The following is an 18,214-nucleotide window of genomic DNA, read 5'->3' as shown; positions in this document are numbered from 1 at the left end:
TAAGTTAAGTAATAGCATCTCACAGTCTCAACATAAAACTTTGAATTTCTTAATAGGTTTTTAAAATACAACCTAAAGGCCTGAACTGTAAAAAAAAATTACCTATACCTGAAAAAATACCAGTAAATGTATTCATGTTCATACAAACTAGGAGACTTTTACATCTTTCTTTCTGCTTTACTCCAGGATGCTGCTTCAGCCAGATGACTCCTTGCAAATTCTAGCACCTGTAGAAGCTGATGTGGGTTTCTATGCTTGCAATGCATCCAATGCCTTGGGATCTGACTCTGTCTCCATTGCTGTCACTCTAGCAGGTAATAGTTCACTCTCTATGGTAACAGTTGAGTTCTAAAGGAGACTATATGTCCTTTGTTAATTTAGATTTCATGGCCAAAGAAAACTAACCCAATTAAAAGCCAAGGGAAATGGGAGACAGTGCACTAATTCTGCTCTAAGGTTCTTTGGTAGGGGATGTCAGCAGCCCAAAAACCACATCAGGACTAGTAGAACAACATAGCAGCAAATGTGATGGGGAGCTGTTGAGTATGGTAAAGAGACATGGAAGAGACAGCTAAGGACTGTGATGAGGCAGAAAGAGGAGGCTGCTTATCACAGAGGCAAAAGGAAACACATTAGAAATGTGAAAAACCTTATTGCTTTTGACCTCACCATTTCACTCATTGAGAATGTGAAAGCATTTGGAGGCATTCAGTGTGTGGGTAATGACCATCAGCTGCTAGTGTATCCACATATGGTTAGAGGAAGGAATAGATGTTGATGAGCATGAGGTTTTTACACCAAACACAGAGAAGATTTGGGTAACAGGAATGTAAAATCTAAGAATGAAACAGTGGTCAGCACTGAAGCTCTTTTTCATCTGTAAAAACAGATGAAAAGAGACCTGGTCTGTCTCTCAGGAGAACAGCTGAATCCCCCACGGTGCAAAGAGACAATCTGCATCCAGAGCTACTTACTATATGTAGGCAAAACCAAAAAGACTGATTCTTTTTCCATTACAGCAGATCAAAACTATCCCAGGCAGCAGGGCAGTGGTACTGCTGCTGAGGCAGTACAGTATTTCATATGGAGGAACTCCATAGTAAACCTCTTGTGTTGCATCATTAAGAAGACAAACATGAGGTTAAAAAAATGATCAGTCAAAACTGCTGTTCTGTCCAATTTGCTTCAATGAGCTTAGAAGCCATAGTCTTTGTACAGTGTAATTTATGGAGACAGTTTTGTGTGAAACTATAGAAACTATAGCTGAGCATTAGGAAAATATGTAGCACAGGAAGCCAAAGAGTTGAAAATCTTATAAAGTGAGTGCATAAATATCAAAATGAGATACTGAGAAGCGTTTGGAGCAGAGCAACAATTTTTTGCATAACAGTAGTATGCTCTTAAAAAAAATTGGAAAGCTGAGACTATCTTTAGAGAGATCAGGAGGGGAGCTGAAAGCTTATCTCATTGAAGAATTTTCTGATTAGTTTTAACATACATGGAAAACAAGACAGAGGAATATGCTTCCATTTTTCTTAATGGTTTACTAGTAATAGGTGGTTTGAAAAGATAACAGATTTTTTGATCTTCTGATCAGATCATGGGAAGCAATCAAGAAAATAAAACACTGATAGATAATTGAAGAATTTGTCTATTTTTTCTTTAGGCTTTACCACAAAACATCAAACTTTCAGAGATATTTCAACAACAAAATGTATACTTCACTTTGGTTTTCTTAGGCATTAAATCCACCAAAACTGATATGACATTAATTTTAGATGAATAACATATTCTAAAAACACTGGAAATAAAACTATTTGGAGTAATTTGTGGACCTCTTCATGAACTCAATTAAACCATTTTTTTTTTTCTCATCTCCATCTTTTTTCCCTTAGTCATCTTCAGATAAACAGACAAATGAAGCCAGTGATATACATTAGTCTAAAAGGCAGTTTCTGGAGTCATATGGTGATATTCAAAACTGCTTTGTTTCTGACCATTTATTTAAAGAGGAAAAAAAAAACCCAAGTTCATAGACTTTTGGATAATGATGATTTTGAAAATAAGACACTGAGTCAAAAACACACAAAACTCATATCATTTAAAGTGATGTTATCATGTTCTGCCCTTTCTGCCAACATTTTGGCAGGGACAGGGGGCTGCCTGAACTGAGCTCTGCCATCTTTGCTACTTCCCTCCCCTCTCTCAGAGCTGAGCCCAAATATTTTTTAACTGTTTTGTGTCATGTAGGCAGACCTTCACAGTGCTCAAAAAAAGGAGCTGCAGAAGGCTCCTTGAGCTGGTGGATAACTCCATAGCTAATCCCACACAGACAGGAATAACAACAAGGGAACACCTTCACTCACATGCTCACTGTCACCAATGTTGGAGCATGCTGAAAACAGCTGGAAAAGTTGGTTTCAGGCAGAGAGAGCAGCTGTCTTTTTCAGTGATTTTCAGTGTTAATGCAGAACACTGTTACTACAGGCTTTAGATAAAACAGGTTATCTGACAGGTGCTTATGTCCCTCATCTTTTGTCCACTGGCCATTATGGGAAAACTTTGTGGTTATGGTCTGGACTTCCCAATCCCAATGTTTCCACTGTAGGTTAAAGAAACATGATCAACATGTAGCAACAGCTTGCACATTGCTGTGAACCCTTTGCACTATTAATGTGCCTGTAGTCATCAGGTTTGTTTTTCCTATGTTTGGCCTTTGACAAAGAGTGGTATTTTGGTTGCAATGCGAGGCAAACATCTTGCTGCAGCTCCAAGTGTACTGGTGTTTATTGATTCAGCTGGTTCTCATGTGTGTCCGTAAGAATTCAGTGCTATTCTGCCTCTGCTCTAGGTATGGGGTTGTTTTTTTTTTCCAGGAAGGCTTTTCCCATGGTATTTAATGGCACTGTAATATTATAAGGAGCTGGTGGCCTCATACACCAGAATTTTCCCTTACCCACCTGTCCTGTGTAGGTACTTTCACACAGAAGGTTGAGGCCATCTGTCCCATGTGAGTCCAGTGTGCTTGATCTAATAACCTGTGGTGCTTCTTTTATACAGGAAAGCCACTGATAAAGGCATCAAGAGCTACTGTGATCAACACTGAATCACCTGCTGTCACTGTTGATATTGGGAGCACGGTGAAAACAATCCAGAAAGCAAATGTTACCATTAGCTGCCAGGTCGCAGGTGAGAAATTTCATGGTTTCCCATGCAGGTACTTTTGGCTATAAATTTCTGAGGGGTATTTCACTAAATTGGTGTCTCCAAATGCATCTGAGTGAAACTACAAGCTTTTCCAAGGACCCAGGCAAACTTCATTGCTTCCATTAGTTCTTAACATAGAAATTGTCTTTCCTTTATTGGTACCAATAAGAAAAATATGGTGGCTTAAGAAAAGTGATATGGGATATTTTTTTTTTTAAATGGCACCGGAAAACTACAGGAGGGGATCACAGTTCTTAATGTTTCTCCATGGTATCCTTCAGCTATCTAAGAGAAGGCATGTGCCTTAAAAGTGTCATATGCTATTAGTTACCACTGAGTCTGAACAGGTTTTATACTACCATCTTGCTTTATATATGCTTCTCACTCTCATGTTTCAGCTTGCAGCTTTTTGAACTCTCTTTCATCTATAATGCTGCAGGTTGTATTTTGCTAGTTCTTACCTTTCTTTATGACCCGTATTTGGCTGACCCACCAGATTCTGACATGCAACTGACTATTTTGAGAATATTGTGACACTGGAAACAAGTCACCACAGCTAGATTCCTTTCCCCAGAACCTCCTGGTTTAGCAAAATTATCTTGGCTGCTATGCACAGTTCCTCATGCATCCAGGAGATTATGCTGGATACGTGCTCAGTAATGGGGGGGGGAAAGCTGAAGAAAAATAGGCTTGGGTAACTATTTACCTCCTGAAGTCTTGCCTGCCCAACAAAGTAACTTTTGCTGCCAGCTGGCACCGCCCAGACTTCCTGCGACTGCTTCTGCACGGTGAATAGTACTCAGCCCCCTGTCCCCGTTCACAGCTACTCAACAAGCGATGCTCTTGCTACCCCTTGTGGCAATGCTGCGCAAACATAGGTGTTTTTTCATGCCTGTTCGTGCCTTGAGGCTTTTAAGTGTCGCTAAAGGTGGAAGCACAAGCGAAAATGAAGCTGCTGCTCATATACATGTACCGCTTGTCTTCCCTAAACAGCTGCAGGAACAGCTGTGCAAGTTGGCTTCAAATAACCTGTGTTGAAATTTAGCATTAAATACAGAGGAAGGACACATGTTGCAGAGTAGCAGTCCAAAAAAAATTTTTTTGAAGAGCTGCTGGACATTTCCTGCACCTCTTCTAGACTCAACAGTAATACTTCAACAGTAAGAGGGCTTACCTTTAACCCCTTGTTGCTTTTTCTGTTAGTGAAGTGTGTGCAAGAGGAATCTGCCTTTCTGGACTAAGCCTGTCAGCAGGAAACAAATTAATTTTCTCTGTCTCTCTGCATTATTTATTTATTTATTCTATTTTAGTCCCCAGTCTTGAGGACTGGGATCATATGAAGTCCTCCTTGTACCTTTCTCTTCTTCTTTAACCTTCTCAGCACTCCTGAGGCTTCCTTTTCTCCCACTATTTGCATTTACCTTCCTTTCTTTTCAAGTAAAACTTGAAAGCTCTATCTACTTTTAGTCTTCAAAGCAAAGATGAGATTTAGTTGGAACTGGAGAAAGCTTTATAATTTTATTACGCTGTGATTGTTTATTTCTGAAGTACATTCCTTGGTATTTCCATGCCTAAGTTTTCCATAATGGGAAAATTTGTGCACTTCAAACAGTTTAGAGACTGGAGTCTCTAAACTGAGTGAATCATCCCTTCACTAGTGTGGCACTGGGAGGACAAGTTTGTTATGTGAGTGTTTTTCTGCCCCAGGAACTAGAAAGCTGGAAGAGTCTCCATTTTCTCTCCTTTACTCTCCAGAACTCAACCAGCAGGGGGGAAACAGGCCAACAGCCTAAGTTTTTTAAAAAGCTGTGTTGTAGCAGCAGAAATAATAGTGAGCCTTTGGAGAACATCATTATAGACAAGAATATAGATTTAGAATATAGATTAGTTCTTGAATGTCATGAAGGGTCCAGATTAGCATTGCTATTCAGCCTCAGAGGAAGGTGAGAAAAACACTGCAGTCTTTTACAGACTGCTTCCTGCTTCTTCCTGAATGTGGATGAGACCCTCTGCTTATAATGATTCAGCTTTCCTTCCTGGCTGCCATACTCATTCCAGATGTCCTGGCAAAATCACCAGGTGACTCTGGAAGAGGTGGAAAAAAAATTCTGCAATGCTTTGATGTGGAAGAATAGGGAAAATCTCTCTTTCCCACTTCCACCTGCACATGCTTGTCAAGGCATCTGCGATCAGCCAGGCACTACAAACACAGACAAATGGTTGCTCACGTTCAGTGATCACAGCCTATGTGAGGTATTTCTGAAGTCAGGGTCACCTAACTGGCAGACGGGGTTTTGGTTTTTGATGTGGAGGCTTAATCAGATAAGTACTGCCAAAAGGCAGAGGAACATGTTGCTGTGACATAAAGCAGGGAAGGATTTAGGTGCACAGAAGATACTTAAGAACAACAGCCTGTATTATTGCTTTTAATCCACAGAAGACACAAGAAAACTGCCTGTTCATGTGAAAGAGATTAATTGCCTCCCATGTACAGAGGGTGCCCCAAATGGGAGAGCATGCGCTCCAGCAGATGACAGGGTTAGTGATGTGCTACTCCTTTCAGCCATGGGTCCAGAAAATGTACTTTCTTCACAGGATCCGCTCCCTAGGTCCGTCCTATCCACTGGAATTCCATGCCATTTTGCATAAACCAGTTGTGTAGTAGTCAGGAACACTTACTTACCTGATCGGGTATACATTTAAATTGAGGTAGAAATCCTTATGCCATGAAGGTACTATCAAGTGCAAGACCAGTTGTCTTGCAGCTACAATTAAGAACAAAATTTTACAACAACATACCGAACAGAGAAAACTGGGCCTTAGATCCAAGCACATAGAAAGAGGACATCCTTCCTGCAGTGGGTTATGAGTTCGTAATAATCAAGACTCCTGGTGAGACAAGGAAAACTGCTTTTCTGCAGACACTGATGCTAATTGTTTGCATAATCTCAAAAAGGAAGATTGGGTGAATTAACAGAAGTCCATGGAGGGCTTCTAACTTCACAGGAACTACTCACTTCTGGCTCAGAAAGTTTCTGAGATGAAACTAGTGGGAGTCTGGCAGAAGTACCAGCTTTTAGCTTCTTCCAGAGACAGGGTACTAGGCTAGATTAGCCCTTGATTTGATCCAACAGAGGCTTGCTTTTCAGGCTGATGAGTCAGAGCTCATGTGTGCAATCCTAGGACACTGAAATGGAAGACTTCAATTCAGTTTTAACTCTTCTGCCCTGTGTCAGAGAGGTGTAAGAGATATATAGGAAGGCAGTGTGAAAGGGTTGAGTAAGCACTTCTAAATGGAAAAAAAAAAGTCATATTAAAACCTTGTTCTTATTGTTCTATCTTAACAATTTTATCTGTAGTAACCATAAAACTGTTTACCAACCACTGTACCTTACTTGTATTATGTTTCATCAATGTTTTTTCAGGTGTTCCTGAAGCAGAAGTTACTTGGTTTAAGAACAAGGTTAAGCTGTCCTCTGCTCACCAGATGCCTGATGGGCTGCTGCTAATTACAAATGTTTCTCTGTCAGATCAGGGTTTGTACTCCTGCAAGGCAGCCAATCTTCGTGGGGAGGTAACTGAAAGCTCCCAGCTGTTGGTTCTTGGTAAGTCCAGGGTATTTTGCATTTGCAGCAGTAATGACGTGGCTGCTGGCACATCTAGACTGCAGAAACAATCAAAAGAGCTGACATACAGGCAGCTGTGTTCTATGAAACGAATTGGTTTCTCTTGTTCTCTGGGCAGCATTACCTGAAACAATGTGCAGTAAAAAGCAAGTGGATAAGGAGAAAGTGGCTAAGCACAGGGACTACATCTTACAGTCCTCAGATACTAAATTTTATTCTTTTAGATTTACTACCTTGAAAAAAAAATTATTAACCATATCTTCATGTGGCTCTCTTGAAAGAGGAATGATGGCCCTTTTTCCCTGGGTGCTCTGCCTCTGCTGAGCAGTCTTTCCATGTGAGGTTGTGTGATACTGACCTCTTTCACACCTAACAGGTCCATAAACCCACTGTGATTCTAAAAAGCACTTCCCAAGTTCAGTGAAGGGTGAGCTTTACTTTTTCTTGGGTTTCCAAACAACAGACAGAAAGCCGATCTGGGTGATTTGAAAAGAAAATGTCAGCTGTGAAATATGTATGGAAGTGTTACCTAGTTGTAATTTGATGTGTTGTGAGGGGGTTTCTTTTCTAGGAACTCATCTTCTGTCATTTCTCTATACCTGGCAGATGAATGATCTAGCCAGGCTTTGCAAATGCTTCTGTATATTCAATAATGAAGTGTCAAATTTTGAAACCTAGCCCTTTTTTTAAGTGCAACACCATCAAAGCATCCATTACAGCTCTCATCTTTCATGACTTGAGCAAGAAGTAGAAGGGCTGATGGATGATATAGCTTCCAGAGGAAGTTTTAAAGTGAGATTTCTCATTTTCTCATTTTTCACCGACAACACTAAAAATACTTTATGAATGTTCCCATGATTTGCCTGTGAATCCATCCTGGCTTTAGAAACTCAGTCTAAAAAAACTGAAAGAAAAAAAATCAGCTGGGTTACAGACTGTAAATAAATCTCCCACATCATCATTTCTCCCGATTTAAACCCTTTTCTGATCTTTAAAAATTACATCATTTTTAAAGACTGACATTTACCATGAGTTAAAGCTGGTTTTGTTTGCAGACAAATTGTATTTTTAGCACCTTGATGGAAAGAAAGAGTTCAAATGTCCACGACTTGTAATACTGGTGCTGAATGTGATCAGTCATAGAAAACTTGCTTAGTGTATGCTGTGATCTAATTGAAAGGGGATGAAGCCGCCATTCATTTGAATCAAATATACTGCTGTTTCTGTGACAAACAGAATTGGAAGTAATAGCCAACAGAATTGATTTTTAAAGTATCCTTTTGATTAGTGAAGAACTCTAATCCTGTGTCTCTCAGCATAGGCTGATTCTCTACATCTCTAAACTCTTAGGGATTTGGCAGGATTATAACGATATTTAATCAGGACTTGATTGCTGACATTTGGTTTGGCTTCTGTGCCCTATAAATATGCTGCTTCATCTAAGCCACTGCATCTCCTGATACCATGTATCACATATGAAAATGGTGAATCAGAATATCATGGTAACCTTCAGACAGAATTACTTCTGTTTTGTGATTGTACTGATCTAGATGTAGTAGCGCCTTCCCTAACCTGAGGCAAAGCACACCTTTAGTAGTTGCCCAGAGCTCCTTAGATAGCCACTCAGAAATATCAATATTGCAACAGGACAAATAATGCATCAATAGATGATGGTGGGTTTTTTGTGTCCCTAAGATGTTTTCTGCTATGGTGTTGCTCATTACTTCAGTCTCTCAATCTGTTACCAGAGCCTCCACGACCTCTTCCTTACCTAGAAGACTTGACAGCAGTGCTTTCCAGTGCTGGGACCAGCACTAGTTCTGTGCTGACCTCTCCCTTGGGAACAAAAATGACTGTCAGTCCAGGGACCTCTGTTTTCATAGGTAAGTCAAGAGCTTTATGACTTTTTTAGATTAAAAAGAGTTTATATTTTAGATTACAGTTATGCATCCAGTTAGCCAGCTGTGAAGCACTAGGACAAAAGGCAGCAAACCAACAGTCTTAATCATTGCCAAATTTGTTCTCAGAGCGCAGAAACTCATTTGAAAAACAGAGTTCCTTTTATTAGTGTCATGCCACAAAGCTGGATGTAGAATAAGGGCTCTGCTCTGCTCTTCATAACAACCTGTAAGAAGCAAATACTCCTCTGAGGGGCTGTCAGTCTTTCAATGCAAAACATGGCAAACGGGTGTGCCAGCTGAAGAAATTATTGTAGTTCTTTTTTTTTCTGCATTTAGGTACTAGTCTTTCCATAAGTCTACTCTTGTTATTGAACTTTTTTTTTTCGGAGTCTTCTAGTCAAGTTCTCCTCTTGCAAGCTCTCTGTTTCATTCCGCTCATTTTATTCATCTTTGTTTTATCACACAACTAAGGTCATATATCAACTGCACAAACACATATAAGGAAGTAATGCTCAATGAAATGCTTTCTTACTTTCATCCTTTTTTGTCTGCCATATAACTTCTTTCTCTTTACACTGTAAGTTCTGTTACATGCTGTGAACTCCTTTCAGATCTGTGGCCATGATTGCTTTGCAAATAGAATCTCATGCTCTTCTGAAGTTCAGGATAAGATTTTTAAAATTTCATTCCTTAGGCTGTACTTGATACTCTACCAGCTATCAGATTCAGATGAGCAAAAAGCGACTGTGATCACCTTGTTAATACCTTCAAAACCATTATTTGCTTACATTTAGTAGCAATTTTAAGATTTTCACAGTGGGGGCTTTCTATTTGTGCTTTTAGTTTGATATGTTTAACTTTTCCTCAGTGCTGAAATCTGCACACATTTGCAATGGCTCTGGAGCATGCAGCTCTGGATTACTTTTCTGATTGCAAGAAACTGCCCAGAAATAGTCCATGGTAAGGGAAATATTATTAGTATTGAATTAATCTTTTTGTGTGTAGTTTTATTGCACTCACTGTTTTAAGACTGGGTCACATTACTGTTTCATCCATTTCTTCTCAAGTTTCCAAAAAGAGGTCTTTAGTAGTTGTAGAAATTTTTTACTGTTCAAAACTAGTAATTGAACCACAAAGGAACTTCAGCTCTGCTTGTATATAGCCACCTCTAACAATTTCACTGGGCCATATTGCCCTGTACCCTGCAATCCCACTTCAGGGGCAAGGAAACTCTATGAATATTAGAGCAAAATAGCAAGCCAGTTTCATTCCTGAGATAATTCCCTCAACTTCACTGAAGTTTTACTGACCTGAACTTGAAACCTGTATTATTAATACCTAAGAACACCTCCTGTGAGATTTTTTTTCTAATGCAGATCAATATGGAATCGGGCTCTCCAGTCAAAAAGGTGCAGTCTAATGTGCTGCATCAAGTTGTATAGCTAAAACGAACACACAATGCATTCAGGTTTCAGCTTCAAAGTATGTTATGTTGTCTGTAGATTTATCAGAGAATTTGGATTCATTTTTTATTACTGAAAAAAAACCAAATCACTCAAAAAAAGACTCATATTTCATATTATTTCCTTTTATCTACCCTTAGTTTACTATGTACACTAATATGAGTATGGATTACAATCAAAGACTATACTTAGTCTCCTCGTAGTCTTTCAGTGGAATGGTTAAGTTTACCATAGACTACTGCGGTACCTTCATAATCAACTTTACTTGAAATATTGCCACAGGAGAAAGCAAATCTGCAGACGTTTCCAAGCATCACCTGCAAACACCAACCTGGAAACAATTGTGATCCATGTCTGTATCCCTGTCCACAACATCTACAAGATGTCCACCAATTTGTTCTATTCTTCCATCCAGCCAATGTACTTCATTCCTTGCAGGTCTTTTGTCAGTTAATACGTTTGGGTATTTCCTCTGTGTGCCCTGGAGGTATAATATAGGTATATTAGGTATATAAAATGCTATGTATGGAGTCCATTGTCTGTGTTACTGCTGGCAGGCACCAGTGTCTCTTGAGTGTCAGAAGGCATTGGATTAGATCTGATATCTGTTCTAAGGATATGAGGATTTTTTGAGTCGAGAAAGAAAACAGGACATGGACAAAAGAACAGAATGAAGTGTGAGGGAGTAATAAGTAAACTTAAGGGAAACTTTCTATTTTAAGGGAGTTAAAAGACAGCAAAGGTGGAAAATAGTGTTAGAAACCTGAATAAATTACAGTATAAGTTTGCCATTTTTCTTAAAAGAAAAATGAAAATCAAAATTGTACTAAACAACAGTGGGTTTGTGCCTTGAAAAAACCAAAAGAAACCCAAACTCAAACCAAGCAAGCTGAAAAAAAAAAAAAAAAAAAAAAAAGGAAAAGCAACACAACCAAAAACCAAACCAAACCAGCAGAAAATATTTGCACAGGAACTGAAGATGAAAGCTGCAAAAGTTTTGAGAATGTTTCCCACAGCATTCTCCCAGAGAAGCTGATGGCTGATAGCTTAAACTGCGGTACCCCTCACTGGGTTAAAACCTGCCTGGACATCGGAGGCCAGAGAATTGTGGTGAATGGAGGAAAATCCAGTTGGTGGCCAAGCACAGGTGGAGTTCCCCAGGGCTCAGTGTTGGGGACAGACTTGTCCCTAGTGATTTCGGGGAACTAAGAGCACTCTCAGAAAGTTTGCAGATGATACCAAGTTGGGTGGCAACTACCTGTGGGTAGGAAGGCTCTGCAGAGGGACCCATACATGTTGGATTGATGGGACAAGATCAACTGTATGAGGTTCAACAAGACCAAGTGCAGGTCCTGCATTTTGGTCACAACACCTGCAGGTAACACACCAGGCTTGGGAAGAGTGCCTGGAAAGCTGCTTGGCAGAGTAGGGCCCGAGAGTGCTGGTTGGCAGCCAGCTAAATATGAGCCAGCAGTGTACCCAAGTGGCCAAGAAGGCCAAGAGCATCCTGGCCTGCAATAGAAAGAGCGCAGCCAGCGGGACTGGGGAGGTGAATTTTCCTCTCTACTCCATGCTGGTGAGGCTGCACCTCGAATACTGTGTTCCGTTTGGGGCCCCTCACTACACCAAGGACATTGAGGTGCTGAGGCCTGTCCCAACAAGGGCAGCGAAGCTGCTGAAAGGTCTGGAGCACCTGAGGGAATTCAGATTGTTCAGTAGAGGAGGCTGAGAGGAGACCTTCCTGCTCTCTACAACTACCCATATGGAGGTTGCAAAGAGGTGTGCATTGGTCTCTTCTGTGTAAGAATAGGCAATAGGACAAGAGGAAATGGCCTGAAGTTGCTCCATGGGAGTTTCAGATTTGATATTAGGAAAAATTTCTTTATGTAAAGAGCAGTCAGGCACTAGCACAGGCTGCCCAGCCAGGCAGTGGGGTCACCATCCCTGGAGGTGTTCCAGAAGCTTGTGGACATAGCAGTTGAGGCCATAGTTTAGTTAGCTGGTGGTGCTGGGTTGACAGACTTGGTGATCTTAGACGTCTTTTCCAACCTTAATGATTCTATGATTCCATGAATGAAAACTTATTTGGAAATTAACAAGTATATAAAATTTAACAATGGTCAACAAGCTGAGCTGAAAGAAGGCTGGAGCCTACATAATATCATACCTCCTATGCACTTTCTTTTACAAAGTGGAATCATGTGATGTTTCCACCATCATTTCAACCATTTGAAATTATGAACTTGCACTCTGGAGTCTTCATGGGCTTCTTCTACATAAATTTCAGGGGGGTTGCAGAAGTGGAAGGTCCGGGCATTAACATGTATGTTGAGATTCCAGATAGCTTTCTAGGCCCAGCTCATCATCTGCTTAGAGACTGTGATTTATTTTTCACATACTGATGCCTGTCCTGCCCCTTTGCAACAGCTGGAAGTATGTGTACAGTATTGCACTTCTCCCCAGCACTCATAATTCATTTTCAAGTTGTGTAGTAGACACTTCTGTGTTATCTGTAGGTCATGTAACTGAAGGACAGGAGTTCCCTCAAAGCACCCATGAGTTTGGGAATATTTCTAGGTTTTACATTAGAGCAAACTGATCATCACTGAGGAGCAACAAACAGACTGTCACACGCTTCCTAATATCCATGGTTTATGACAGGCATGCAAGATAACTGTATATCAGAAAACATAGAATTCATAGTAAATTCATAAAGTTACACTCATTTATATTACTTTGGGGAGCTTTCACATTAGAGCTAATCTTATTAAAGTTTCTATTTTTTCGATACCTTTTTAATACTGAATATGGTGTTCCTGAATGTTCATAATGAAAGTATTATAAGAAATACTACCCTTTCCCTCAAAAAGAAATTCCTTTGTTTGTCACCTCATAAGAACTTCTGTTTTTCAACAACATTTTGACTTCTGTACGACCTGATTATTTTTTGAACTAAAAGAATGTCATAAATTCTTGTGTTTTAAGTAGTTTCCTTGTCTATCACATTTACATGGGCCTTGAGCTTTGTAAATGTTAGTTTTGGCAAAAATTGTAAGACCCAGTGTTCCTGACTTCTAGCACTCTTGCAAAAAAGTCTGTGCCCTAATCAGGAGTGCTTGTTTTCACTTTTGTCTCATACTTTTTGTTTCCTGTATTAGAAGACATTTCAGTGAGAAAGTCTGAGAATAGGGGGGGAATTCACTGCAATTTTTCAAATTTTTTTGACCTTACTAAAAACCTCAGCAGACTCATCAAAAGATACAATAAATATTAAAATGTCTCCTTATCTTAGCAGAGAAGAATACTGTATTTATTGTGGCATAGTGTAATCTGAAATTTTAATCACTTTGACTTATATACATAAATTATAATTAAGTGAGGATTCTTGCAGGAATACTAGAAGATAGGTCACACATGCATACTTCTGGGAATATAGAAATACAGGAGTACCTATAAAACATGACAGAAAAAGAAAAAAGGTTGAAGGACAATGTGCTTTGAGTGCTTGTAACAGCACAGTGATTCTTGGCATCAGTTGCTTTGTTTAAATATTTTGTTACAGATGAGTTCTTTGAGTTGCACAGAAAATATCTGTGAAAAACATTTGGTAAACTTTACCCCAGAGCTTCAGGTTCATGTCCCACCTGTTTTTTTCAGAATTCCTCATCATGTGTCATGACTTCTGAAAATACAGTATGCACTTGAGAATATGTTTATTGAAGGAAGGGAGACTGCTGCATTGCACATTGTATACAACTAAATAGGGTTTTGGACTGTATTTATGAGGCAGAGAAGGGAATGGAATGCAGAATAAGCTCATGAATTTCAGAATGGGAGAAATGGGAGCAAAAAGAATTAAGATAGCCAGGAGTTGAAATGAACAGAAAATCTAGCTCTTCCTTGTCACAGTGAGACTCAAGCAATGCATTTAAAAAGAGAAGACATCCAAGAAAAATTAAATATTCAGATAATGGTTTCTAGTCTGTCTGTTGTGCATAGCTGCAATATGTATATTTAAGAGCCATTGTATTATAAAATGTACATATTTTGGCAAAAAAAATTGCAGATTTTTTTGTTATCAGAAGAAAAGATGCCATAATTATGTAAACTTTTCAACTTAATCTGGTTTTATTATTTTATTATGTGCAAATCATGGAGAATAAAGCTTATCCTAGGGAATCTGAAGATGTGAGAAGCAAGTAGCTGTAATTTGGTTTATGTCTTCTTATCTCTCTAACTACATGTCCTTCATTTTGTTCACAGGGAACCTGTGGTCACACCCATTTTAGGACTTCTGTCCAATTTTTTGTATTTATCAAAAAGAGTCCATTTATATAGGAGATACCAAAAATAATTTTAAAGCTAGATGACAAATTGTACTTTTTAATGACCAGAAAAATACATTCAATTGTAGAAAAAGGAAATACTGGTGTTCCATCTTTATTAAGTTCTCCTTGGTTACTTCCACATCATATCTATTCACCTCATGAATCAGGGCATGATTTTACTAACTGCCAGCAAGAGGAACAGTAATTGCTCAATATCTGTTTACTGGGAATCTCTTCAAGTTGACAGATAAGCATGTCTCATTGCTGTGTCTGTTTATTGGATAATGCAGATACAGAAGTATCATATTCACATCCCTATTTGTCTCAGTAAATAGTTAATAATGCATAAGTGACATGGAGATGGTAATGAGGAAATTTCAGCTGATTGAATTATTCCTTTATCATAGAATAGGCTTCCATCTTTTAGTATTTTATGATGACGCTCTTAACCTCTTTCATCTGTTCCTTTTGAACACTGCCAGTGTGAATGCTTGTGTGTGCATGTCATGTGTCTTTATAGAGTACATTTCTTTCAAAAGAGATTTTGTGTATGTTAAAGTCATTAAAGTAGGCATACTTGTACAATGCTTCAGAAAAGCATTTTTTCAGTTGCTGGTTTAGGTTTGTAGTTGCTTGGAGAACAGCCCATTGTTGTGACCAAAAAATAACTAGGCACAATTTTATCTGTTTTTTCAATGATTTTCTGTGTAACAAAATTTTGTGTAAATTTTTGTGTAACAAAAACTTCTGATATTTAATATAAGAATCAAGACAGGAAGCTGTCCCTGTTGTTTCAACAGAAGATTTGGAGACCAAGCTCTGTATGTATTGTTTGTTCAAGCACAGTCCTTAAGCTTTTGCTAGGTGTGTAATGTCCCTATCCCACTTTCCTCAAGACCAAAATGAGAATGATCCGAAATAATGGGAACCTTAGAAGCTTTGATATAAATATTTCCAAAGTGGTCTGAGATTTTCATATGCCTTATGAACTGGCTATTGGGTAACTTATTTTTTTTTTTCTTTTCAGCTGATGAGAAGGTATTCATTACCACAGCATCTCTATAACCTGTTATGAGAAAATGGGGATGAAATGAAATGGAATTGTCTTTCTCCCCTAATTTTAATTGCTCCAAAGCACATAATTTTACATTGAGGTTGGTACTCAGTTTCTTCCATGTCCCTGTTTTGTAGGTTGTGCTGTGGATGGCCATCCAGCCCCAAATATCACCTGGCTTTACTCTGGCCAGCCTCTCAGTCTGCGGCACCACGTCCTGGCAGCGGGTCGGATTCTTCAGATACTCAATGTCAGTGATGCTCCTGATGGTGAATTCAGCTGCCTTGCTCAGAATGAAGCTGGATCCCTCACACAAAAAACATCCCTGGCTATACAAGGTAACTTTACGGTTTCAGTTGTGCTGCCATGTGAAGCTCTTGCCATGGACTTCCCTGCGCTGCCTTTGTCAGCCTGGATTCTTCTCTGAAACCAGGATTGTCCTGTAAAGCAGGAAAGAGATGTTGTGCTGTCTTACTGCCATGGATATGGCAGATTTGAAGGACTACCAGGTACCTCACAGTGGATTAGGTTTTACTTTACACCTGACATTTCTGGCCTGCTGAGCATAAAACACACTTTACTGATCCAATCTATACTTATGCCTGTTGAGTCTAGACTATTTTCATTTCCAGAAATTGGAGTCTGAGGTGTCACAGTTTGAAGATATAAAGGTAGAATCCTCTCTGGCAGTCTGCTTAAGTCATTAATCAGTGTCTTTTCTTGCTTGAAAATCCTTTATTTGTAAAAATGTTGCAGTTATTATATTTACCCTAGAAATAAGCTAAAGGCAGTAAATCCACAGACCAGAGCTGTGTAGATGGCTGGGAACAGAACATGCAGCTTTGACTGCTCTAGTTGTCAAGGCTGGAATGGAAAAGAATTTAAGCACATAACTTTGCAGCAAGTTTGGTACTCAGTAGGTTTCTTCCATGTTCCTTAAAGTTTGCTATAACATTTTAATGTGTTGCAACTGCCCCATTCATCTTCAGGATGGATGATCTGTATGATGCACCTGATGAGAAACACAGCATTGTAAGGTCATGGAATTATAGATACTGCTGGCAGCTGCAGCTAACCACATCTTCACTGAATTACACCCCTTTGAAAATGTAGATGCAATGCCCTACACCACCTGGTACCTGGCTTAAGTGCTCTACTCAGTCATTCACTTTCCATGTTTGATGCTTCTAAGCATAAAAAAATTTGTCTTGTTAAACAAAAGACAGCCAGCAGCTTCCATCAGCTGGAATCCTGTTCCTTCTTTGTTCATTGTCTGGTACCTGTAGGCAAAGGTTTTTCCCCTTCACATGAGACATGAAGTTCAGATAGATACTTCATCCTGGAGAACATCTCTGATTCTTTCTCTTCTGGGGGTTTTTGAATGTTAACATGCCTCTTCCACACTTTTGGCAGAATACCAGTGGTCAGTGGACAAGCTAATGGCTTGTTCAGCTTCCTGTGGCCACAAAGGGATGCAGCTGCCCCAGCTGAGGTGCTTACTGGATGGGGCTGAAGTCAACTTATCCCACTGCAAAGAGAAGCCCAAGCCAGCCCTGCAGCCCATTGCATGCAACAGGAAAGATTGCCCTTCACGGTTTGTCTGTCTCGTGTTAAAATGTCATATATGTTTTTAAAAGGTGTTTTAAGGGTTCTTTGCACTGAACATCATACCATTGCAGACGTTCTGGTGCATGTCCAGAGAAAATTAATAGCTAAAAGGGAATGTATAAGTGCGTAACCTAGACAGCTGAGAATTTGTAGCAACATTTGTGGGAAACACTGACAGTACACAGTAAAAGGAGATTTTACTCTTTCAGTAATTAGATTGGACAATAATAGAGAGGCTATTGCATACTCCTTGTTAGCAAAGTTCACAGCTTGGCTTGTCTTGGGTGATTTTAGCCTCACCCTGTGCTGGATATAAATATACCTGTTCTGAGCTTTATATATGAGAGCTGCATAACCCAGTAACCACAGGATTATATCTTTTGTTGTTTCCTAAGACTTTCTACTGATTTGTCTCAGCAGTATAATAGAAAAAAGGTAGGTTTAGCAGCTGTTTAGGGGTTTTATTCTGAGTTCCCGGCTTGCCTGAACATTAATTACTTTAACATACTAATGTTATTTTAATAACATTAACATATTTGCAGCAAGACTGTGGCTGCAAAAAATTCCCCAAGCAGAATAAAAATGTCTTTTGTAAAATAAGCACATCCCATCACATCAAGTGGGCATGAAGAAGGGTCAGAATGACTTCTGCCTCCTTTTGGAGATTGATAGCTTGTGATTTCCTTTGAATTTTAACTCTCTGCCCCTGTAATCCCCTAATTTTCAGTTATTGTGAGGAGCCAGGACAGTTTGAAAGACTTCTGGCTATATTTATATTTATCTTCCTCTGCTGCATCCTCCCCACACAAAACTTCCCTCTTTGACACTCTTTGGTGGTACGAAGAATAAATCCAGAGCATCGGTGCAGCTAAAAATAACCATGTCCTCCATGTTAAAAATGTCCTACCTTTGCAGTTCAGTGGTTTATTAGCTGAGTTGTGTAAATGTGCTTTTCCATATTTTTCTGGGTCTTTACTCTCTCACCTCCCTTCATTCCACTGGACATGCAATGTTTCACTATACAAGC

At 39.4% G+C, this 18,214-nt stretch overlaps 1 protein-coding gene across 1 annotated transcript in view; it reads left to right on the top strand.

The window, feature by feature from the left end:
* Positions 1-18,214, top strand: part of ADAMTSL1 (ADAMTS like 1) — a 301,999-nt gene that overhangs the window by 276,020 nt on the left and 7,765 nt on the right. The window contains exons 21-26 of the mRNA XM_030467596.1: positions 187-314; positions 3,061-3,189; positions 6,633-6,812; positions 8,582-8,716; positions 15,717-15,917; positions 16,993-17,173. Of these exons, the coding sequence (XP_030323456.1) occupies positions 187-314; positions 3,061-3,189; positions 6,633-6,812; positions 8,582-8,716; positions 15,717-15,917; positions 16,993-17,173 (954 nt within the window). The remainder of the gene's footprint in view (positions 1-186; positions 315-3,060; positions 3,190-6,632; positions 6,813-8,581; positions 8,717-15,716; positions 15,918-16,992; positions 17,174-18,214) is intronic.

This window comes from Calypte anna, chromosome Z (assembly GCF_003957555.1).
Source record: "Calypte anna isolate BGI_N300 chromosome Z, bCalAnn1_v1.p, whole genome shotgun sequence".
In the NCBI taxonomy this organism is placed as follows: domain Eukaryota; kingdom Metazoa; phylum Chordata; class Aves; order Apodiformes; family Trochilidae; genus Calypte; species Calypte anna.
This window is presented reverse-complemented; position numbering and strand designations above follow the sequence as displayed.